This window comes from Choloepus didactylus, chromosome 2 (assembly GCF_015220235.1).
Source record: "Choloepus didactylus isolate mChoDid1 chromosome 2, mChoDid1.pri, whole genome shotgun sequence".
In the NCBI taxonomy this organism is placed as follows: Eukaryota; Metazoa; Chordata; class Mammalia; order Pilosa; family Megalonychidae; genus Choloepus; species Choloepus didactylus.
In genome coordinates, this window is record NC_051308.1 from 231,372,328 (window position 1) to 231,397,090 (window position 24,763).

At 52.9% G+C, this 24,763-nt stretch overlaps 1 protein-coding gene across 1 annotated transcript in view; it reads left to right on the forward strand.

The window, feature by feature from the left end:
* UBR4 (ubiquitin protein ligase E3 component n-recognin 4) overlaps positions 1-8,425 on the forward strand; it is a 146,560-nt gene extending 138,135 nt beyond the window's left edge. Inside the window, 4 exon segments of the mRNA XM_037828357.1 lie at positions 1,058-1,282; positions 4,640-4,730; positions 5,420-5,582; positions 7,994-8,425. Of these exon segments, the coding sequence (XP_037684285.1) occupies positions 1,058-1,282; positions 4,640-4,730; positions 5,420-5,582; positions 7,994-8,058 (544 nt within the window). The 3' untranslated portion in view covers positions 8,059-8,425.
* The last annotated feature ends 16,338 nt before the right edge of the window (positions 8,426-24,763 follow it).

Genomic DNA, 24,763 nt, shown 5'->3' on the forward strand with positions numbered 1-24,763 from the left:
GTGGTTTGGTTTATAAAGGGCAAAGAGTCCTGCCCTAGGATTATTCCTCTACAGAGTTAGGATAGGGCATCAAGCACTATTGGCATAAAAGTACCATCGAGGTTATAAGGAGAGAGTGTAGTCAGACGTAATTGAACAGGAAGGATTCTGGTGCTCCCCCAGGGCTGATACAGTGACTTCTCAAAGCTTCCTCATGGGAAGCTTTGTTCCTGAGCCAGACTGCCTGGATTCAAAGCCCAGTTTTTCCCTCCCTAGTTGTGTGACTGGACAAAATATTTAACTTCTTTTTACTGGAATTTCCTCTGCTGTAAAATTGGGATAACAGTAGTACCTGTCTCATAGGGTTGTTGTGATGATTAAATGAGAGAATCCATGTGAAGCACTTGAAACTTAGATCATTGTATTTGAGGCAAGAGCAAGAATAAGCAGCAGCCCTTGCCTGGAAGACACTGTGTTTTAATGAGAGAAAGAGGACAGACACATAAAAGAAACCAAAAGAGAGAACCTAGGAAGGAACCAAAAGCAAATTTAGTACAAACAACGTAAATATGAGCCCTCGTGAAGTAAGGAAGAATTCAGACGGGGCTTGGAGCCAGGGAATCTGGATTCACTTACTAGCTTGGTGACTTTGGGCAAGTTGCTTCCCCTGTCTGGGCCTCAGATACCACAGTAAAAAGGTGGTAGCTGTAACCCAGAGTGGTTAGGGAAGTTAATGGGGAGAGGGTTTGCAAACAGGTCTTGCTTGTTGCCTGATACAGAGGGGTGCTCAGGAAACAGTGGTTGTTGGAATTGTATCAGAGCTCAGGTGGGGGTGAGGAGAAGCATCAGGGAAGATGCTTGGAAGGGGGTAAAGAGCATGGATTGCTGGAGGGGAGGTAGGAAGGGTAGTCAAGGCTTTGGGGTCATGGGGGTGAGGGGTGGTGAGTTAGTGCTCAGTAATCCAAGAATCAATGCTCTTTAAAAAAAACAAAGATGGCAAATTGAGCAAGTCCTCCTCCCATCTTGCTGCTGGTACCCTGCTTCCACCTTGGTTTCTTCATTGCCCCTTTGGTTTCAGAACCCGTGCAACTTCCCGAGAAGAGAAGAACTTCCAAGGCTTTCTGGAGCAGCCCAAGGAGAAGTGGGTGGAGAGTGCGTTTGAAGTGGATGGACCCCACTACTTCACAGTCCTGGCCCTGCATGTCCTGCCTCCTGAGAAATGGAGAGCCACACGTGTGGAAATCCTGCAGAGGCTGCTGGTGACCTCTCAGGCCCGGGCAGTGGCTCCTGGGGGAGCCACCAGGTCAGTGCCTGCTTCAGGAAGCCCTTCCGTAAGCTGCCTGTTGCCTGGAGTATGTATTCCCAGTATGTTTAAAAATGGCCTAGCAATGTATGGGTGCTAAGTGAAGGAGTGCCCATTAGACTCAGTAATTGACACTGACCCTTCTAAGTCTGTCATGTCAAGAGTTTAGGCCTGATGGCTAGCAGTTGCCTAGTCACGCCTGGGGTTTGTGTTCAGCCACTGGAAAGATGGAGCCAGCCAAGCCAGGATTACCTGCTGTAGAAAATTTCAGGGAAGAAGTCAGGAATGCACAGAGTGATCCTACTAATGAGAGGAAGAATTAAGGTCGGTAGGGGGCTGAGACTGAAAACCAGGTTTTCAGACTCTTGCTGGACTTAACCTAAATAAGGAATGTTTCAGCATGACTAAGGTTTGGGATTTTCTTTTCTGTTAATTAAAAGCTCATCATTGCCTCCTTGGGTACATTTCTACTCCATCTGTCCCACGTTCCATGAGCCTTTCTTCTTCCAGACCCACTCTCCTGTTCACGTTGACACACCCCAAAGAAGGAATAGCATTTCAGGAAGGAAGTGGTCATTGTTTTTATGACCTTGTGCTATGACTTGGGTTAGATGGGAAGTGTCTTGAGAGAAACTGCAAGCAAAAACAAAAACAGCAGCCAGCTTTTTGGGATGACCATAACCCTGTTTATTGCTATGCACAGAACAGACTCCATGGGCCCCTCTCATGGCTGATAATGGCCTTGGACAGTCTCTTCCCTGGGGGAATGACAGAGTAAGCTATGGGTTTGTCAGTTTGTTTTTGCCACCTGAGTGAAATCGGCCTCTGGTTCATTTCTGGAAGATCTGCCCTTCTGACTCTGCTTTAGTCCTCTGGATCCTTTAACCTAGGAGCAGAGGAAACATTTCCACTTCTGTAGGCCAACAAGGGAGTCAAAGGGAGCCAGAGGAAGGCGTTTTAGGCCCATGATAATGACAGACCCGGTGGAAAGGAGCCAAGTGCCTCAATTGGGACACCTGGTATCTTGACCCTTCATCAGCTCTGATTAGCAAGCATTGCTGGTCCATAGGCACCTAACACCCCCAGAGAGATCAGGTTGGGGCTCTGTTGTTGAATCCAGCCAATACCAGCTTGTTTCTGTAGAGTAGGAGGGAGCGAAACTTGTTAGGTTGCTACTTAAACCCTGCCCCCAATCTAAACATATAACTTCCCAATGTTTCCCGAGTCCAAAGCATTAATAGTTAACTGGCTGCTAGAAATCAAAAGTTAGATCTTGAGGATACCAAGTTGTTGATAAGCCAGACTAGCTCTGCATCCATAAAAAATAAAGCAGCTATTCGTTGGGCACAGGCTCTCAATAGCAGGTGTGAAATCTGAACCCACAGGAGCTGTTTTGCTTTCAATTAGGAAACTCAAATTCATTACTGTCCCAGGCAATTAAGGAAAAGCCTATTTGGTCACAGCTTAATTAGAAAATACAGAATGTGCTTAACTCATGTGTTGCCATTTTCTCTGTAGACGTTGAGTCACCTTTACTAATTAGCCTTAAATAATTAAGTTGGGCAGGGTCACTCAGGATTCCTGCTTGCTTCCAAAAGCAGAACAGCCACAGAGAAAGACCAAAGCAGTCAGTGGTTTGGGGGTCATAAGCCAAGCCCCCAGTGACACAGATCAGAATGGGTGCTGAGGGTTGGCTTGGCATTGGGACACCCTCTGAGGAGAGATCGTGCTGGAAGGACACTTAGGGTATCATCTTGGTTGGGGCAGTGTCATCAGCAGCTGACTTTGTCGTAAGTCCTGCACATATTGTGGGGTGGGAGACAGACACTCAAAAATGTAGCTTGAAGAATTTGCAGAAGAGAAGTTGACCTTTTCTGCGTGTTTCACATTTCGGAAAAAAAGGCTTCTCTGCCAGGAACTTGTGGGTATTTAAGCTTAGGTCTGTCTTGGGCCTTCATCAGAATGTTACCTGTTACCTTATCTGCTAGCATGCAGAATTGCAGATAAATGGATTATCATCCTCATCCACAGGACCCACCTTACATAATTTTCATCTTAGACTGTAGCATCCTTATGCATAGTGGGCAGGGGAGAAGGTGGGTGCTTTGGGGGTTATTGGAGTGGATGGGGGATTCAGGGAGCATGTTTTAGCAAACAGGGAATCATCTCATTTTCTTATTGATTATTAAAACTTTGCTTTTGTTAATTAAACATCTACTGAACACCTAGTAGTGGTTTGTTCCATGCTAGGCCCTTTCAGTATAGTCTAACTTCCATAATAAATAACCTTTATGCTTGTCTTGTTTTCACTATTCTTACATAGATCCGCTGCAAATACACACACGCACACATTTTAATGATAATTTTATAAATATATTTTTACTTTTAAAAAGGAAACACATTCCTTTGGTCATGGGATGTGATCCTTGTCAGTCACAGGTGTGGAATACTCTGTGACAAGGCTTCATCCAGCCTTTACTTCCTTATTCAGATGTGAAGGCAGTTTCCACCCAAACCCTCTCATAGATCTTGGGTGATAGAACTGGATTCTGGTGCCTGTATTTCACTCCCTGTGCAGAGGGGTGTTTAGCCTTTTTGTGTTTTCCTGCTGGCCCTACCTCTGACCAAGAGTGTCTACTGAGAAGGCAATGGACATTTCAAAGACAGAGTCCTCGATATTTTAGACCAACTGGTCTTTAATCCTGAGCTGAATCATTAGATTAGCTAGAGATGCTACTGGTTAGAAACAGAGAGGTGTGGAGAACAGCTACAGGATTAGCCCAGGATTTAGGAGGTGTCAGGGTGGTGGCCTACTCCATCCTAGATATTACTATTGCTCAACATCAGTTTTTTACCAGCTTGCTATTTTTTGACACAGCATATGTTTGACAAATTGCTGTTTGGTTGGTTTAGGTTTGCTGACTTAAAAATTCTCCCAGTGGGAATGTGAAGACTGAAGTAGAACCTTGTTTCCTGCTTCTTTTATTAGGTTCCAACAAGTCCAAGAGCTTGTGTCGGGGATGAGCTCAAAGGCAACACATGGGTCCTGTGTATTTCTTTAAGCCAATAGCCTTTTGATTGTCATGTGGCAATTTATATCTCCCCCAATTCCATTTTACCCAGATTTGGAAGAGAATCAGGATTAAATATGCATGTTGTGTGGAACATTTTGTAATAAATAAACCACTGGGTCTCAGGATTTCTGAATGTCTTGCCCACAGCTGCTTTTTTCAAGGAAGAGAGGCTGGTAGCTGGAACTGTGGTGCATAGATCACTGTGACTCTGTTTATTCCCAAACTACTTTGTTTTGTCCTTCTTGGAGATTTTATTTTCATGGAGTTTGATTTTATTTTCTAGGCTGACAGATAAGGCAGTGAAGGACTACTCTACTTATCGTTCTTCCCTTCTCTTTTGGGCCCTGGTCGATCTCATTTATAACATGTTTAAGGTAAGGGAGCCATCAGAGGCTCAGCTCATTTCTGCAAGGGGACAGAATGTCTGCACTACTGGCTCTGACCCTGCCTCAGCATCCAGATGATCTAGAGGTTCTTGGCTCCCGAGAAACAAACTGCACTTAATTTGGGAAGGGATTTATGCCATAAATTTAGACCCTTACATCCCTGATGTACGTTGGTAGCCAAGATCACTCCTACCTGCTCCAAATCCACTTCAGCTGGCACATCTTCCCTCCTGAGTGACTGTTTGCTCTTGTCTTCTCTATTTGGATGAGCTGGGTTGTCCTACATGAAGTGTGACTTACTCTGGCATAGCTCAGAATGTGACACTCTTCTCTGCCTTGAAAGAATCAGTATTCTGGAGTGGTTCATTTTATAATTGGAACAAAACAACTTGATTGGAGCATGCTGACAATTCCCTTTTCTTTGAGAAATGCAGACACAAAATGTGTAGGGAGTAAAGAATGCAGCCACTTGTGGGTTCAAGTGATATGCATAGTAAGGGGCTATAAGAGGAATGGAATTAAATTTTGTTGTCCCAGGAGGGAAAATGCACCTCCAAGTAGAACTTTGGTATGTTTGGGGAGGGCTCTGTTTTCTACAGGATTATAGTAGCCCAAATAACTTGAGGTAGCATCAAGTAACCCACCTCCTTGTCCCTGTCGCCCATTGGTTCTTGTAGAAGGTGCCTACCAGCAACACGGAGGGAGGCTGGTCCTGCTCTCTAGCTGAATATATCCGCCACAATGACATGCCCATCCACGAAGCTGCCGACAAAGCCCTGAAAACCTTTCAGGAGGAGTTCATGCCAGTGGAGACCTTCTCAGAGTTCCTCGATGTGGCTGGTCAGTGTCCAAGTTTTATCTTTTAAAGAACCTCCACATCAGAGCCCCTTGTCTGCCTTAGTGGGGCCAGGCATAGCTTTCATCTTCACGTATCAGAAGAAATACAGGCGAGAGCCACCCTCTTGGCTGCCACTACAAGAACTGGGAAAGTTGTTTAACTTCCAAGCCACTGATGACAGTAGCAGCTAACATGTAGTGAGCCCTTAATGCATCCCAGGGACTGGGCTGCTCATTGGACATGCATTATCTCAGGCAGTTCTCAAGGCAACCTTATGTGAGGTACGAACTGTGATTATTCCTATTTTATAGATGGGGTAACTGAAGTTTATTTGAAGTTTAAATACATTGCCAAGGGGACACTGCTAAAAAGTGGTAGAGTCACTTTTTGCTTCCTAGCTTTTCAGAGAATTAACGTGAGAGTGGGAGTGCTTGGTGTTTGGGCTCACCTGTCTTCTTCCTGCCTCTTGGGGACTGAGACCTCTTATGTCACAGCTGTCCCCAGGGAGACCTGGAAGATTCCTACTCTGATTCTTAAAACAGGTATTAAACATCAAACCAGAGTAAAGAGTGTCTCCGAGTGTAAGAACAGGGCAACCCTCTGAACCGTTGGCCCTTGAGGAATCCTGAGACAGCTCCTCATCCTATTGCTAGCAGAAGTGAAATTCATTGTTCTGTCCTGTGTACAGATCTTTTACATAACAAGTTTGTCATCCTAATGGCAAGCCCATTATAATGTTTGGCACTTCCTAACCAAGCCTCATGTGACAGCAGTGGGAGGCGCCTTGGGCCCGTGCCTGACAGTCCCCCCAGCACTGTTTCATTACAGCCCTCCGTCAGTGCAGGCCTTACACAGACATGGCCACCAGAGCCAAGGTGGAGATAACCAAACCTGCCGAACTCTTCTTTTCATTAATTTGTTTGTTTCAGTTGTTTTCTGATATTCATTGTGGGAATTTTTTAAAGAAGCAGGAAAAGAATTCACTTCAGATCCCACTCTCATGAGAAAGCTGCCATTAACTTTTTTTTTTTTTTTTCCTGTCCATCTCTTTTTTCTCTGGGAATAGACCCACTAAAGGTCTAGAGTGGTGAATTCCTCTTTGCTCCCAGCTTGGCACGAACTGAGCGATTTTCGCAAAAGCCCTGGGGCCTCCTGTTGACCTGTCCCCTGCATTGGCCTCAGTGGAAGCTGCGTGCTGGCATGTCTTTGTAAGGCGTGCCCTCCGCCCTCCCCCTGTTATCTAGGTGGCCAAGCATCCACACTGCTCACCTCACTTTCTTTATTAACATCACTATCACATTAGTGGTTAGACATTTAACTGTCTTCATACCTTAGCTACACTGTTGCTTTCTTCCCAGAAAGCTACCCCTGATTGAGAACAGGCAACCTTGTTTATCTCTGTCCTCTGAAGCAAGGGAGAGCAGAGCGCCTGTACGGTAGGGAGCCTCTGTGGCCTTCCTCTCCCAGTAAGTTTTTTTTTACAGCATGACTATTATTTTGTTTAAACTGTTAGGAAACATCAGAATATCAGACACACCCTATTCAAGTGCAGGGACAAAAACACCTTCCAGAGCCAACAAGAGATGATCTCTACCACTCTTCCCTCCATTAGTGTGGATGCTTGGGAAATCACTTTAGTTTGACTGTGGCCAGGCCCTCGCAGTTAACAACTTCGTGTTTGTTTAATGTGAGGCCTTAATGTCTCCTGTTCCCTGCTTGGTGAAGGATGGGTGCGTGGGCTGCCATGCAGTAGTTAGCATGGACTTGAAATAGTAGTAACTGATGCTGATTGAACACCTTCTGTGCACTAGGCACTTTCACCTAAACTGTCTCATTTAATCCCCACGGCAACACAGCAAGGACTTGTCACTGTCCCCATTTGATGTTTGAGGAAAAGGAGTTTCTGATCTTTGGCAACTTAAGGCCCCAGGATTAGTGGCAGGATCTAAACTCAGAGGAGTCTAGGGTCCAACTACCCTACTCTGCCCCTCCCAGCCCTTGAAGACAGTAGTTCTTAACCTTTTTTGGTCCCAGATCCATTTGAGAATATGATGAAAGCTGCAAACACTCCCTCCAGACTTCCTTCACTTTGTATTTAGTTCCACCTGAAGTGAGTCTGTGGGCCTAGCTTTAGAACTTCTAACCTAGGGAGATGGTGAAGTTGGCCTCTGCCGTTTCAGTGCCTTCAGCCCACCCAGCAGCACACGATTCCACCCCAGGGTTCCTCTTACAGAGCAAGGGTGTCTGTTTGCTGATTGTATCCCCATTCATTGCTGATCTTCGAGGGAGCATCTGTGTTGGAGCTTGTTGGAGTACAGTGTGTTCTCTGCGTAGATTCAGCAGCCATGACTCAGTGGGGCTAGGGTCTGTGCCTGCCAGCTCCTAACCAACTTCTGCCTGCTCCATTTTCTAGGTCTTTTATCAGAAATCAATGATCCAGAGAGCTTCCTGAAGGACCTATTGAACTCAATCCCCTGACCATCCACATGGAAACTGCAGTTGGTGAAGATTGAAGCTAGCTTGCCTTCCATTCCTCTGTGTTCTTCCTTCCTTTTGCATTGATTTTTAGCCCCTCCCCCGGGGGGGATGCTGCATTGTTAGGCCTCTCTCCTTCGCTCCCTCATTTTTTCTTGGAGTGGCTTGGGGGTTTTAGGCTTCCTGTTTTATCTTGTGTGTGTGGTGCACTAGCTGTGAAGTTGTCTGTAACCCAAGCCATCGAAGGACCTGTACATACCTAGGAGCCATGAGTTGTCCTGGCCAGCTTAATACTTGAGTGTGCACATCTTGAGAAATAAACGAATGACTCAATACACATTGAAAAAGAAGATGTTGACTACTGCTTAAACCTATCCTTAGTGACACTGGCCAAATGCTTTTCCTTGGAGGCACAGCCCTTCCTGGCATCAGCACAGGAAGACTGATGCATCAGAATTGCTGTCTCTGAGTCTCTTGTCAACACCGAATGCAGCCTATCAGCCTGTCTGGGCATTTGCAGCCAGCAAGGTGGGGCGCCACATTTGATGGCTATGATTTTTCCTAAAACAAAGCCCACAGCCTCTGTTTTAACTGTTTAAGAGCTGGAACCCAAAACCACAGAGCCCAATGATTTTCTAGTTCTCCTCAGCTGAAGGAAGGCCTGGTGGAGTAGGGCCACTAGGCTTTTTCTACAATGAAGGCCTTGGGAGCATTTGGCATTCTCATGCTAACTGCAAACTGCAAATCCTTTGGTGGCTTCTCTTTGGGGTAGCTATGTTTAGAGGGGGCCTGGGTAGACAGGATCAGACTAACAAGGGTAGCTGCCATTTACTGAGTACCTGCTTTCTGTCAGGCACTTAGTATAGTATTATTACTTCTAACAACCCTGCAAGAAAGGTCCTGTGAGCTAACATCATTGACATACTTACTTATGGTTACCCAGCAGAGAGCTGCAGAGTAGCCAGGTTTGTGCTCTGAAGCCCGTATCCTGAACCGCTGGGGCTGCTGCCTCTTGGGGGCCTCTGAGACCTGTTGTCCCACATTCATGGGAAGTGGTACTCTCTAGTGAGATAGTGAGGCCCCCCAAATTTTAGGAGGCTGATCCAGACATGGCCTCGTGGGGTGGAGGGGGTGGGGGTGGGGGAGAGCTTGCAAAGGCCTCTCCTTTTGTTCCTTGTGGGGCACTCTGCCAACTGCTTCTCTGAGTGACATCAGGCTCCCCTGTCTTGATGTCTAATTTGTGTGGCTCATTCCTTGGGCTGGACCATTTGGGATAGGCGGTGCCTCTGGGTCCCTCTAGAAGACTTCCACAGCTAGGCCCTCACCTCCCTTTCTAGACCCCTTGAGTGGGCAGCCACAGCGGGTAGAAGTGCTGTGCTCACGAGTTGAGCCAGAGAGCCAGGGTGGTCTGTGGCGAGCCTAGCCGTGGACTAGAGCGTGTGTGTACTTGTGTGCATGGCTGTACATTCGGGTGGGTGTTGGGGAACACAAGATTCCTGGGGGGCGGTCGTGGCTCCAGAGAGGGGGGTGCAGTATCGTCTAAGGGTTAAGAGAACAAGCTTTGTCAGACATTCACTTCTTTGTTCAAATCCCAACCCTATCACCTTTTGTGTCACCACAGCCTGCTCACCTGTAAAATGAGACTAATAGTATCTCTAGGGTAGGATGGTTGTGAGGTTTAAATGAGATAATTTGCCTGCCATGTAGTAAGTTACAGCTATTATTATCAATGAACTCGTTTTCAGTCTATTAAGATTTTTGCCTTTTTCTTTAATGAAGCTCTGTTTCTCAGGTGAGACCCAAATATATTGAGTGAATAAGGATAAAGGACTTGGTCTTAGAGACGCTTACTTCTCATCCCTTGAATATAGCAAGTTCGTTCCTATGCACGTGGCCTTTGTCTCCCACTTCCTGGTGACTTCCCTGAGAGGAAAGCTTCACGTGCATTTCAGTGTGTGGAATGGTTGTTCTGTAACAGCCTGGTGGGGTGGGAGGAGGGGGAATAAATTGGTACAGCTTTATCTGGGAAAGTAAAGCAAGAAGGGGATGTGGGGGAAGGAGCCAGGGTATTAAACTGGAGTTAGGTTTAACTCCCAATTGCTTCCCGAGTGTGGGGCTTGCTGTGTACCATGTGGCACCATTGTGGACTGGGCCTTGGTCCTCATGGCACCTTCCAGGCATTCTGTTGACATGGCACCTTCTGAAGCAGTTTATAGCCTCCTTCTCTTTAGCCCACAGGGCCAGAGTCTCCAAAGCTTGTTACAAAGCGCTAACTTTTTCTCTGCCATCATGTTTTTATTTCTTGCAAAGTCCTCAGAGAATGTTGGCCCCAGCCCAAACGTGTCAAGCCCCTTCTCACTGTTACTGCTTCTCCTGATGCTTACATAGAGGCGCTTCCCAGTGGCTCTGCCACAGCCTCGACAGACTGCTGACGCGGTGGCCGTGCAGGTCAGTGGCAGGTCCCAGGGCGGTGCAGCAGGTGTGCTGGAGCAGGAGTGGAAACTGGTCTAGGGAGAGAGCTACACAGTCCCAAGCCCACGTCTCGGGACAGAGCCTCCAAGGACCCCAGGCCAAGAACCATTTAGCCCTCTTCCTGTCCTGAACCATCTAGACTTTCTCACCAGGCAGCCCCAGTTGGGGAATTAAGTTGGTTCCAGGCTGGCTAAACCTAATGACGGCTGCAATTTTTAAGCTCCTGAAGTCTGCATTCACGTCTGCCTTTAGCAGTAAAACTGGAGAAGGGATATCGGCACCTTCTTTCTAGGACCGCTGAAGCCTTTGACGTTCCTCTGTGGGTCTTGGATCTGTCTTGGCGCCCAGCTTTTCAAGTTCAGTACTCTGTTGGAGGTTGTGTGGGAAGCTTTATATCACCAGTGCATTTGTTGATACCAGGAGCTGCACCAGATCCTTTGCATTTAACTCTCAGGTTGACCCTACAAGATAGGCAGTGGTATCCCCTTTACAGATGAGGAAACCGCCCCAGACAGAGTAGCTTGCCTGCTCGGGAGCCAGGAGCTGGCAGCCTTACTGGGATCTGTGGTACTCCAGGGGCTTCTACCCACCACACAACTTCCCTCTGCTCAGTTCCGTTCCTAGTGTCTTGGTGCCAGTGCTGTACTAGGTGCTGAGAACTCTGCCCTTGTGGGGTCATTACCCTGTGAGGGGAGGGTGTTAATAATCCAGTCAATGTGAGGCCTCTAGGAGGCGCTGTGGGCATGGGGAAGACGGGGGTGAGGGAGACGGGCTGTGCCCACCATGGTGTTCCACCATAGGGTGGTCAGGTCCACCAGCTCCTAGCTCAAGCCCACAGGTCCTCTGACCCAGCAGATTCCCACCCCCAGTCGTAGCCCAGTGCTGTTGATTGCATCTTTATTGGTCATTTAGCAAATATCATTTGGGCATTTGGTCTATGTTTGGCTCTCGAGGATTTTGTCAAGTTACCCAAACTGGGGCAGTTACTGCCACTTTGACCAGAGGGGCCCTTTGGGGGACTGGGGAAGAGATTCCTGCTGCTTTCAAGGCTTCAGAATATAGGCTGGGCCTGGCCCCTTCTCACCCCCTCTGCACCCCAGTCCATGTTGCAGCATCGCACACTGGGTGACTGCTGGGATCTCCTCGCTTGTCTCCCTGCCTCCCCTCTTGCGCCCCCTGCAGTGTTCCCCAAGCACCAGGGCTGTCATTTTAAAATGTCAGTCAGGCTGTTGACCCCAACTCCAACTCTTTCAACGGCTGCTGCTCACATTTCAAGTGGAGTCTAAACTCCTTGCTCTAGACCAATCTAATCGGCCGTCCCCAGCCTCACTCCAGGACCACCTCTTGGCCTCGTCTCTTCCCACTCTCCCTCTTGATCCCACTACTCCAGCCTCACTTGCCTCGCTGTTGTCCTCTCTCCCCTACTAAGCATGTGCCCACTTCAGAGACCTTGCCCTTGCTGTCCCTTTACCTGGAGTCCTTTGTCCCTGATGTTTGCGTGGCTCCTCTCCCTCCATTCAGGCCTCTACTCCAATGTCCTCAGCTCAGAGCCAGTCCCCGACCACCGGATGGAAAGCAGCAGTGCCTACCCATCATTCTGTTTTAATTGTTTTCATAGACCTTACTGCATCTGTAATTAGCTTGTTCATTCATTTACCTGTTTACCTCTTCTCTCCCTAGAATCCATACTGTTAGTGACTTTATTTATTGCTCTATTTCTGGTGCCTAGAAAAGTGCTTGATCCATAATGGGCACTCAGTAAATGTTTGATGGAGCCATGCCAGGATCTCCCACAGACCTGTGTGAAATTCTGGGAGGATGGGCAGGAAGGAAATCAAACCTGATTCTGGTAACAGGCTGGAAGCGGTAGGTGCTGAGGGTCCTTCTGTGCTGTCCCTCCCCTATGCGGTTCCTGCAGCAGGGGCTGGCCCAGGGTCCCAGCACCTGCTGGAGGCAGAGCCAGGCTCAGACCCAGGCTGGGGTACCCGGGTCTGATTCTTCTGGGGCTCCCTCACTGTGCCACACCCCCTTTCCCCTTCTCTGTCAAAGGTAACCCCAAGGACAGGGCCATTTCTTTGCCTGGAGCTAGCCCTGGTTCCCCAGGCCCCAGCAAGTCTCTTCAAGCTGGGGCTGTTCCCAGCAGCACCACGGGAACAGCACACACGGACAAGGTGAGTCACCAGGCTGAGTAACCTGCAGCCGATTGCTGATGGTTACTCCAAGGCAAGGCCAGGACAGGTCCCAGGCATCTTTGTCCACCTGGACCCCTTTCTGCCTCAGTACTAGCTTTGGTCATGGCCCAGATGAGGAGGAAGGAGCAAAGCAGTCTCCAAACAGGAAAGGGGCTGAGGACCCCACTTTATGAGGTGCCTACTTGAAGCTGATGCTATGCACACAGCACCACATTCAACCCTTGCCACCATCCCATGAGGTAATCAGATTACGATGAGTAAATCGGAGGGGCAGAGAGCTAACGACCTGCCTAAACTCCCAGCTGGGAAGGTCAGAGCCAGATTAGAACCCAGCTCCGTCTGGCTCCAAAAGCCCCGTCAGAGAGAGTTGCTGGAGTGGTGAGAACAGGTTACACTTAATGCTGAGCAGTGGGTGTAAAAGGGTGTAACAGGGTGATTTGGGGAGTGTGACCCGGTTTGCTCCCTCCTGTCCTGAAGGCCTGGGGAGACACCCTCAGGGGCCTGTACTTGATGTGGCTAGAAAGAGTCCATTTCCCAACACTACAAAATCCACTGCAAGGGCCCTGGACTTGTGCCATTCCCCATCAGGCAGGTGGGAGGCAGCGTGGTCCCGTGGGTGCAAGTTTCCTAACCAGTCTGTGCCCATGAGGATGGTATGAGCGGATGCAGGAGAAGATCCCAGGACCCGGTACAGCCCGTGGGTGCTCAGTGTCAGCTCTGACCGTCAGAGCGGCTGTTGTGTTCATTAACGTGTAAAGGACTCGCAGAAGGTCTGAAGCAGTGGGGCCCTTCACAGAGCATCATCTTGCCTCCTCACCTGTGGGTGTCAGGTCAGATGTTTAAACCCGACAGGCATACACACACGCGCTGTGCACGCCCTCTCCACAGCCCCGTGAGTTCAGTTGCTTTGGTGATGTTTCTGTTTGCTTTCCGCGGTTTATTTCTGTCTCTGCATTTCCTGCCCCAGGGGCTACTCCCTTTCCTCCCCATCCTTGCCTGTTGCCCCATCTCAGAGCCAGGCCCCGTCTCCATGTTGCCAACTCACCCCTGGACAAGCCTGGGGAAGCTGATCAAGGTGAGCCGAGAAGCAGTACTGTCTCCCTGCTTCCCACGCTGTGTCAGACCCCACCCTCCAAGCAGCGGGGCCCAGCCTGGGAGGGGAGGGCCACCTGCTGGACCCACCCGGGGAAGCATCGGGCCAATGGTGTTCGGGGGGTGCCGGCCTCCCCATCTCCCACTGCGCCTTCTGCTCCGACTCCACAGCCTCGACGGTGAACTCCGACCCCTTCACTCTACAGATGGAGACAGTGGGGCCCGGAGAGGAGGGAGGGCCTCGCTTGAGCACCCCGACCTGCAGCCCACCGTTCTCCCCTTTCCCAGGCCAGCAGGCTCCTGGGAATTGACAGGCCTCTCCATGGACACAGGGCTCACGTGGGCGCTCCCTGGCCATCACAAAGAGGTTCGCTTCAGCATCTGATACTGATGGGAGGAAATGAGTGGGGAGAGGGGCGATGGGGGTTGGGAGCTGCTGCGCTCTCTTAGGAAATGAAAGCAAGAGAGCAGCACATCGAGCTTCTGCCAGGCTCCCCCATCTCTGGGGCACTTCTTGGCTGGCTCCCCTCAGGTACCACACACATCTCCAGCCCCTGCCGAGTGGCCGATGGAGTTCAGCCCTGGGAGCAGGCCCTATGTTCTCAGAGAAGCTGGACTTCCTCCTGAGGGAGGCTGGGATGCCACCCCTCCTGTAGCCTCCTGGGACAGGCCTCTTGGGAGCTGGAGGACAACTTCTGGGGACTGTCAGGGACCAGCACCCGGTGGGGGCAGTGGGATTTGCCCTATGCTAGGGTCTGAGTCCAGGGGGTTGGGGAGGACCAGAATGAGCCCAGGGTGACCAATTTATAGGAGGGAAATAAGGCATGAGCCCAGGACTCTTACCTCTCAGGTGGGCATTGACGGTGTGGCAATGGTCAAGGAGATGGGGCTTCGGCTTGTTGCTCTTTGCACTCTGCCCCCTGGTCCCTCTATCACCTTTGCCTGACAACCTTGCCATCCCCAGCCACCCCTGCTGTTCCCCTGCCTGCTTGGTCTCCATGAGGGGCCCCTGCTGGACAAAACCATCAGGCTGTCCGTGTTTGAGACATCTGGGGAGGTCTTCCGAAAGTGAGACACAGTGCTCGTCTTTACTGAGCACTTCCTCTAGGACGAGCACTGCCCAGGCACCATTGTGTGTGTGTGTGTGTGTGTGTGTTTCCCATGTTCCAGACTGTTTGTTCACCTGGTCCCGCTCCCCTCTGGCCTGGGCACAGATTAGGTCAGAGCTGCGACCAAAGGTTAACTGGCCCGTGCTGCAAACCGTGCTCGGGGCTGGGGCCTCCAAAGGAGAGCACACGAGATGTAAGGCCCTGGGAAGCAGGCAAACGGGGCAATTAGGAGGCGGCTTTTTGTTCCGTGCAGCCTGAGCTGCAAATGGCTGGTGGCCCTGTCCCTGGTCACATGGCCGCCCCCAGCCCCAGGCTTTTCCTGGGGACGGGGTCACAGCCCTGGCGAGCGTGACTGCACACAGGGAGACAGCACCTCTTTGTTTCCTCTCTGGGCTCTGGAAGTGACAGCAGGGCTTAGCTCAGACGCCAGTCCTTGCCCGCTCCTGCTCACAGCAGCCAAATGGGCTCCAGCTGCTTGGAAGTGGACATGTTTCCCTTCCCCTGGTCCCACCGCCTCGGCAGCCCCTGCGGAGTACCCGCTGTGTGGGGCTGTGTTCAGGAGGGGGGCAAGCTTTTCCTTTATGCCCACAGTTGACTGGCTGAGGGAGGTGTTATTAATTCCATTAAAATGAGGGAAACAAGACTTGGGGATGCGGGTGCTACCTCATCACATTAGGGTTGCCAGATAAAACCCAGGGCACCCAGTTAACTTTGAATTTCAGAAAACAAGCAAATAACCTTTTTAGTGTAAGTATGTCCCAAATATTGCATGGGCCATCCTTACTTATACTAGAAGATTGTCTCACACAATATTTGGGATATACTTGTACTAAAAATTATCCCATGCCATGTTTAGGGTGTAACTATAGTAAAAATTGACCTATTCAATGTTTGGGATGTTCGTATACTAAAAAATTGAACCATGCAATATTTGGGATATACTTATGCTGAAAATTACCCCATTCAACATTTGGGATATACTTATACTAAAAAAAAATTGTCTCATGCAATATTTGGGATGCCATGGCCTTGAAGCTGGAGAGAGCCTGGCTCATTGGGGGGACTTCAGAGTCAACAGGCCTGGGGTGTAGGGTGTGAGTGTTGGGGGTGGGGGTATCAGGGGCTGGTGAAGAGGTTTATCCTGAGGGCCTGATGAGCCACTGAAGTTTTATAAGCAGGGGGAGACCGGTTCCAGAAGCCTTGGCTCTGGCCTCTGCAGCAGCTTCCCCTTCACAGGACCAAACCCCTGTGGGCTGGCTCCAGGTCCCTTCCAGGCCATCCCTGTCTCCTCTCTGTAGCACACCCACCCTCCTCTGTCCCCCACCTGAAGCTGCTCAGCTCTGTGTGGGGCCCTGGAGCTCTGGGGCTGGATGACAAAGTGGATGGAGTTGGAGTCTGGGGCCAGACAGGTTCAAGTTCAGAGCTGGCTGTGCATCCTTGGACCTAGCTCTTCACCTCTCTGGGCCTCAGTTTTTTGCATGTGAAATGAACACACCTTATTGGGTTAACCAAGAGATACTTGCACACTGCCCGGCACAGGGGAGGCTCCATAAGGTCTAGTTATTAGGGTTATGATGACTCAGCCCCTGGGAAGGGCTTTCACAGATGTGGTTTGGATTCTACCTAAGGAAAATGCAGCCGACAGCAGCACTTGCTCCTACAGTGACCAGAGCTGTTTAGAAGTAGTGAGTCTCCTGTCACTGGCGGCATCCAGGCAGAGGCTGGTGTACTGGCCTTGCAGCAGGTGTGCTACACAGGCAGGATGATATGGAAGGTCATTTCCAACACCAAGGGCTGGGCAGCAGCTGGAAAGTTCAAGGGCTTTGGAGTGAGATGGGCCTGGGTTCTAATTCTGGCTCCCACCACTGCATGGCCTTGGAAAAGCTGCTTCACCCTGCTGCCCTCACTGTTGGCCCCTGTAGAAGGAGTCAGCAGCCCTTCCCTGGGATCAAGCAATGTATGCAAAGTGCCAGCTCAGAGTAGATGCCAAGGTGTCAGTGTCGTGGGTTCCAGGAGGCGTCGCCTTGCTGTGGCAACAGAGGCTTCACTCCCGGCCGGGAGACACCCAGCCCCCCTCCCCTGCTGCCCTGGCCAGTGCCCTGGAGGGGGGTGGGGCCGCCTGTGGTGGGAGAGGCCTAGGGGTTTCTCTGCGATTCAAAGTCCTAAGGGAATGGGTTGCAGGGGATGGCGAATCCACGGAGAGAGCCCCTCCTGCTGCCCAAGGACTTCTAGAAACTTCCAGGGAGGTCCAAACAGAAAGAGCCTGAGGCTGGGGGCTTGTGGGGCCCAGAGTCTGGGTGCTGTGCTTTTCCTCCCTGCCAGGGAAAGTGAGGCAGCGGGCGGTGAGCCAGACGGGCGTGGTGGGAATGGCCAGGCACCCCTCAATGTCTCATTGTGCTGCTCCGAGCTTGCAGCCAGGGAGAGGTGTCCAGACAGGACAGCCCGCACGTGCACTGGTGTTCTCATGTGATTAACTCTTGGAGGGTGGAAGGACCCTCAGAGACCTAGTCCAAACACTGATGTTTTGAGACAGGGAAACTGAGGCCCAGAGAGGGGCAGGGACTGGCTGAGCTCATCACCACCTGCATGTAGCATCACAAAAAGCTGGCAGAGGTGCCGTTCCGACAGAGGGCTGGCCCCCTAGAGGCTTCCCGCATCCTAATAACCAGCCAGCAGGTGCTTCATTCTGAGCTGGGGGCTCATGGGGCCCACACTTCACAACCACCCTGTGAGGCTGGCACAAGGGTCCCCATTTTACAGATGAGGAAACTGAAGCCACCCTGTTGGAAGTGGAGGGGCTGGGATTTGGGTCCAAAGTCCATGACCTTCATCTCTTTGCCACCGCATCTGGGTCTTTGTCCTAGCTGGTCATTATCTTGGAAACATCTGGACTGACTGGCCAGAGCTGGGAGAGGCAAACAGGAAGAACTTTTAACCGTCCTAGAGCCCGTCCTGGCCGAAAATGGCGAGTCCGTCCCAGGGCAGTTTACCAGGAGTGAGGCAAACCTGCCCAATGGCCTGTTTTGTACAGCCTGAGAGTAGGAATGGTTTTTACATTTTTAAAGGGCTGGGAGAAAAACAAAGAAGAATATATGACAGAAACTATGTAGCCACTAAGCCTCAAATACTATCTGGCCATTTACAGGGCAAGTCTGCCGACCCCTGGTTTAGACAGAACCCTCCGAGGGATCTGTTGTGCGTAATGAAAGAAAACTACGCCACCCTGCCCCAGGTAGCCCCCTTCGCTCATCAAGCACCAGGGAGGAAGCTCAGGTGGGAGAAGGAGCCTGGCTCTGGGTGCAGACAGGCTGGGTTTGAATTTTGAGTTCTGCCTCTTGCTAACTGTGCAGCTTGGACAAGGAATTCACCTCTCCAAACCTCCATTTCCTCATCTAAAAAATGGAGATGACAACTACTCGAAGTGTTCTGAGAATTAATAAATAACAATAACAAAATAATAGCAGTGGCCCCTTCGTGTCTGATCTCGGGTCCTCCCAGCGCTGGAGGCAGCAGCCCCGCTTTGCAGGGGAGGAGGCTGAGTCTTAGCGTTAGTGACCTGTTTGAGGTCACACTCCCAGCTTTGCTGGAGACACAGCCAGGGGAGCGGACTCCCAAGTTTATCCCCAGTGTCCTTGGCCCAGAGCAGAGTCTAAGGGCGCCCTGCTTGCTGCGGCGAGGGGATCGGAGCCACTGTGGGAGGTGGAGCGGTTGACAGGCTCGCAGCTCTGAGTGTCAGAAACCCCACCACCGACTGGCCTGAGCAGTGACGGGAATGAACCATCTCACCCACGGCAGGTCCGGGGCAGGGAAGCCCCCGCAGTGGCTGATTGGAAGCTACGTGGAGCCGTCGGGACCCAGGCTCTTCCAGCAAGTGTATCCGCTGGCTTTGTCTGTCGGTTCTGCCACTGGGCTGGCTTTCCTCAAAGCCACATGCTGCTGCCACCACCGCTGGGCCAGGCCTCACCTCCAGGCCAGACAGCGTCCAGAGGAAGACAGCTCACCCATTCCTGCATCTGCTGCTGGGGAGACCTTCCCTGGAAGCCCCCAGAGGCCTCCCCTTGCGCCTCATGGGCTGATACAGTCCCTGCCCGTCTCTATGGCAGTCCCTGTTAGGAGGCATGGGGGGCAGCAATTGGCTCGGACAGGACCTGCACGGAGCAGGCAGGGGCAGGCGCCTGGATGTCCTTGGAGCCCCTGAGCGTGTCGGACGGGCACCCACAGTGTCTGCCCGGTCCATCCCTTGGGCCTCCCAGCATCCCTCACTCCAGAACCGGTCAAGGCAGGCCACCTCGCTCTGGGCACTGGAGATAGCCATGCCCCACAGCTGCTGCTGCCACCAGCTGCCCTCGAACAGACCCTCCGTCGAGCCGTGTCTCTGAAAGCCTGGAACAGGAGCTTCTGATTGGCTGAGCCCAGGTCACATGACCAGGCCCCAGCTGCAGGGGAGGCTGGGAAAGCAAGGACTGGTGTGGCCTTTAGAGGAGGGCACGGCATGGACCCCAGGCTCACAGATGCAAGCCCCCCCAAGCCTGGGAAGGGGGTTCAGAGGCCAAAGGAAAGGACAAGCGTCATGATGGACAGATGCCCGGCTTACCCGAGGTGGCAGCCTTGAAGGACAGAGATGGTATTTTACAGGGAAAGCTGCCTAGCTTCACCTCCCAGCTCTGCGGCTCATGGCCCCGGGCACCTTGGACAGCTCGTGGAACCTGCCCGGGCCTCAGCGTCCTCACCCCTAGAAAGAGGATTGTTCCGGCAGGAGATGATGGGCCTCAGGGCCCAGGGTCCAGAGAGACAAGCTTGAGGACTGGAACCAAGGACCGGAACCAAGCCCTGAAGGCCAAGATAAAAGATGGCCCCAGGATTCTGCGGGAGGGACTCACATCTGGTTGGAGGGTGGTGTGTGGGTGCCAGGGAGGGGCTTCTTGGAGGAGGTGGCATTCGAGACAGGGGGTTCCCAGGTGGGGAAAGCAGTCTCCGAGGGGCTGCATGCAGCCAGGTGGAGAGCTCCCCGAGGGAGGCCACCCGCGGAGGGCCTGGGGCGTGTCTTGAGGCCAGGGTAGGTGCTGCCCTGGGGCCTCCGTGGGGACGGCCTGGGACCAGGTGAGCAGGTGGGAAGGAGGGGCTGCAGGTGCGGGGTGTGGCTGGGAGAGATGGGAGAGCAGGAGGGGTGGGGCAGAGCCAGGGGAGGCCGAGGAGGGTGGCCTGGTCCGCAGGGGACAAAACCTGCCACGCTGGGTGAGGCAAGGCAAGCCCCTGCTTGTCCATCTCTAATACAAGGGGCTGGGGCTAGACCAGAAGGGAACTGGGCTAGACCAGCGCTTCTGCAGGGATGCCCCTCAGAGCCCCTGCAAGAGAACTCAGCTCTTGGAGCTTGATGATAATGTGGATTCCCGGCCCCCCCAGCTCTATCCCTCATGCTCCAGGGTGGGCCTGAGGACAGCACCACAACTCGGTGGTCACTACAGCTCCTCTTCTGCTCATATTACAGCTCAAATCAATTCAGCACAAACTTACCGGGGGACAAGTCCTGGGATTCAGAGATGGACGAGGCACCTGATGCCCATTCTGAGTGGGAGCAACAGGGGCAGCCTGTGGGTTTCTTTCCCCAGAGGGCTCTGCCTGCTTTTCTGATGATGGTGATGATGGTGGCAGTGGTGGTGGTGGTGGTGGTGGTGGTGGTGATGATGAAGACAATGGACATTTATTAGGCACTTTTCTGGGCCAGGCCCAGTGCTAAGAACTTCCCCCACATCTCACTTTGTTCCTTAATCCTTATAGTATGTCCTCAAAGGCGGTGTTCAACTGAGAATCAGAGACCTTAAGTATTTTCCCCGGGGATGCACAGCAGGTAAGTAGTAAACTAGGAAGGGAACTCCAGGCTTGTCTGATATCAAAGCCTAAAGTTGTGGACCCCTTCTTGGAATGACTCATTTCCAGGGTGTGAACAGCACCCAGAAGCCCTGATTTCTAAGCCTGGGCCCCTCCCTGCCATGCCCCTGGCCCCAACACCCCCATAGGTGCTGAGGTGTTGGTCCCTCCCAGCTCAGCTGAGGCTGTGCTGATGAACCCTGTCCTGGAGGGGTGGCCAGACTCCGGCATGGACAGGTCCCATGGAAGGAAATGGCCCCTGGGGCTTGGGGCAGGAGTGGGCTGGGTGTTGTCCAGTGTATGGAGCATATTACCCAGGCATCCTTGGGGTCAGTGGGGCTGGTCTGGAGCCTGGGTTAGCTCCGGGCTTAGCGTTCAGGACCACATGGGATGAAATGTCAATGATACAGAAACGGGACCAGACTTTGGTCAGTCAGCACCCCTGAGTGAGCCCCACTTGGAGCCTGGTTAGGGGCAGGAGGGAAGGAGACCCAGCCCTTTGGGAGCTGCAGACTGATGGTAGAGATGTACCCCCTGCCTCCAGGGAATCTCCAGTGTGATGGGGAGAGAGAACCCCTTATGCAAAAACCTTTCCAAACCCTAAACCCTTAGCAAGTCACCTTATGTGAGCCCTCAGCTAGGCTGGTTCTCACAGCCCTGCCAGAATCCTCCATCTCACCACCTGTTCTGCCTGCACTTTCAAGGAAAACCTTGCATGGCCCTAGTCTCCCATTTTGCAGATGGGAAAACTGAGACCCAGGTTGGGGTGGGAGGGGGGCCTCGCAGGGCAGAGTGGCTCCTGGTGGTAGAGATGATGATGATGACCTTCATTCCTCCATTTGTCCTGTGCATTCTGAGTACCTGCTCTGCGCCCGGCGCAGGAGTGGGGAGAGGCACTGGTCCTCTCGGCGTCCGCCTCAGAGGAACACAGCCAGCCCCAGGCAAGGAGCAAACAAGTGCTGTCATGTGCCTTCAAGGCTGGAGACCATGATGGAGGGGATGCAACTGAGCCTACAGGAAGAGGTGGCTGAGCCCTGGAGGGGATGGGGACTTCAGAGAGGGCTGCCAGGGCCAAGTCTTGGACATCAAGTAGGAGTTCGACGGGCAAATGTGGGACAGGGGCTGCTAGGGATGGCCGGGGCAGGACCCTGCAGGCAGGAGGGGCAGCAGAGATGCCGTCCCCAGGTGGGTGTGAGCTGCTGAGCTGAGCCGCCAGCAAGGACCCATGGCCCCATTCTTGTCCACCTCCCCCTCCTTCCAGGGTGGGAACCTCCCTCCGCCTCCCTCCACCTGCCCCCACTGTCTGCCCCGTGACATCTCCATCTAGAACACCTGCCAGCCAAGCCATGGTAAAACCTGCCCAAAGAGGCGCTCCTCCCCTCCCCGGGGCAGCCTGGCTGCGGCTCCACCGCGTCCTCCAAAAAGTCTCGCTGGCAGCACCCGAGCGATTTTAGGCTCCTTCTGGCCAGCAGGCCTGGCGCCTTGGCAGACTCTGACTTAGGCACTGAAACAGCCCCCATTCCTCAGGTCCCAGGACAGGCCGCGGGTGGGTGGGGAGAGCTGGGATCTGTGACATAAGTCTCTGACACATCCTCCGAGTCAAGGGGCAGCCTGTTCTCCTGGCCCTGCCGCCATGACAGGCTGCCCCATCACGCTTGGCGGAGCTGGGCCCCTGGCCGGGAGTCTGTGGCATCATCTCCTCTTGGGCAAGCTCCGGCTGCCAGGGTGGGGCCCCCACCAGGTAGAGACTGGCACGTGTCTGGGCACCTGAGCCCAGGCAGGCAGGGGCGGGCAGCCACACGGCCACAGGCCTGAAGTGCCCGTGTCTCGGAATTTTCCCAGGCCACGGTGCCCCCCTGACAGCGCGAGGCAGAAACTCTCCCGCCTGTGACTCTGGATCTGAAGTTTAGGGTCCAGGGCAGCTGAGTTTTAGGAGACAGGGGAAGAGAATTTTCTGTGTGCTTGTCCCTAAGTAGGAGGGTGGGCTGGGGGGTTGAGTGGGTGCTCCCAGAAGGCCGCCTGGCCTGTGAAGTACGGCTCTACTTGGGGCCTGAGCTCTTACTGTTTCCTCTCCTGGAACGACTTTCTTCAGATTTTCAGACTCCCTCCGCTCCCTCAAGTCTCAGTTTAAATGCCACCTCTTCGAGGAGGCTTTTCCCAGGCAACTATCCAGCCTTGTCCCCCTCACTTTTTATGCCATTGCCTGGTTTGATTGTCTTCGCAGCCCCCCTCATGCTCTGAAGCGTTGACAGCGTTGTTACCTGTTGATAGCTGGCTTCCCCCACTGCTCATGGCTGCAGCTCTCTCCTGCTGGGGGGTAATTTCCTCTGCAAGTGACAGAGCCCCCGGGACCTGAGATGCAGTCCCATTCTCCTCGGTAACCCCTGGCATGGAACTAGGGAAACTTGAGAATATTTCAATCAGCAGCCTCACCCTTAGCGTTATCTTTGGCCTCTTAAGGATGAGCACCTCAGGGAAACTGAGGCAGTTCTCAACTTTTTCTGCCCCTAGCCTCATCTGCTGGAACCAGGCTCATCATCACCTGTTCTCAGGTATCTTCCTGCTTTTTCCTGGGGGTCAGGGGCCATGTCTTCAACTTGTCTGGATGGGGCTCACGTGGCTCTGTGCAGACTGGGTACTGAATGAGCTCAATGGAAATGAAGACAGAGAGAAGCGCAGACAGCCGTGCTGGGGGGCTCTTGGGCCCCTCTCAGCCAGCAGCTCTCACGCCTGGCTGTTTTCCAGCCCACCCTTAAACAGAAGCCCCCAAGACACTTTGCAGAACCCTAGGGCTCCATGGAGAACTGTATAGAAACTGCCAGTCAGAAACTGTTTACATTTTATAGAAGGGGAAGTTGAGGCCCTCAGAGAGGGCTCAGGGCAGCTTTGTGAGCCTGGGGCCGAGGCAGCTGATGCCACCCACGCCCCTCTGCCTGCCCATCCCTCTGCTCATGTGTGCTGCCCCCTGCCCACAGCAGAAGGCATTTTGTACACATTCCACCCTTTTCAGGGCCATTGAGGGCTCTCGGGCTGAGGTCTGCTTCCCATTGCCCCTCAGCTGGATGCAACCTTCTCCTCCACCCTGGGGAGAGGGGCTGGGTGCTCTCCAGAATGCACTGGGGAAAGTGGGGGCATCCCTGCAGTTTCCTGGGGTGAATGGAGGCACTGGACACCCCCAGCAGGCCTACCTGTTGTGCATTTGTCTGCTTGCCTTAGGGGGCATCTCATCTCCGGGCTGTGCCAGGACTCACTTCCCTTTCGGTTCCCACTGTGGGGAGTGGTGTCCCTTGGCTGGGACAGGTGAGGAGCCCAGTGCTGAGCTCAGCTTGGTGCTGACTCACCACAGGAGCCTCTCCCAGGGCCCAGCGGAGGCGCCCGGCGAGGAGCCTGGCTTCCCTGGGGCTCCCACGAGGCGGATCAGCGGCCAGTACAAGTGCGGAAGCCAACGAGGCCATGGGCTGCTGGAGCGGGCGGGCCAGCCTGCCTGGCACTGTGGCCGAGCTGAGAGCCGGACTGTGGAAACCACCTGCCCTGACGGGCAGGCCCTGGCACTGGCTCCTGCTGACTTTGGGTTCCTCCAGTGAGACTCAAGCAGTCTGGGTCCACCAGTTTGAGAAGGATTGCCTCTCCTGGGTGCCAGCGGGGTTCACTGGGGGACAATGAGGCAAATGGAGCAAGCCCCACACACCTACAGATCAACCCTTAGTTTGCTGGCCCCAGTTAAAGGAGTGGGCAGACAGGCTTCTAGAAACAGGGATCCTGAGCTCACAACCTGGAGTCCTGTCAGCCCTGCTGCAGCCACGAGCTGGCTGGAGCAGAGGGGCTATTCTGCAGCCAGCACAGGACCAGCAGAGAGAGAGGGAGTGTGTGTGTGTGTGTGCGCACGCACACCTGTCTGCCCACACCCCAAGAACCAGGGGAAGCTGGGCTGGGCTGTGAGGCCCCACTGAGGCTGAGAACGTCCTCATATCCCTT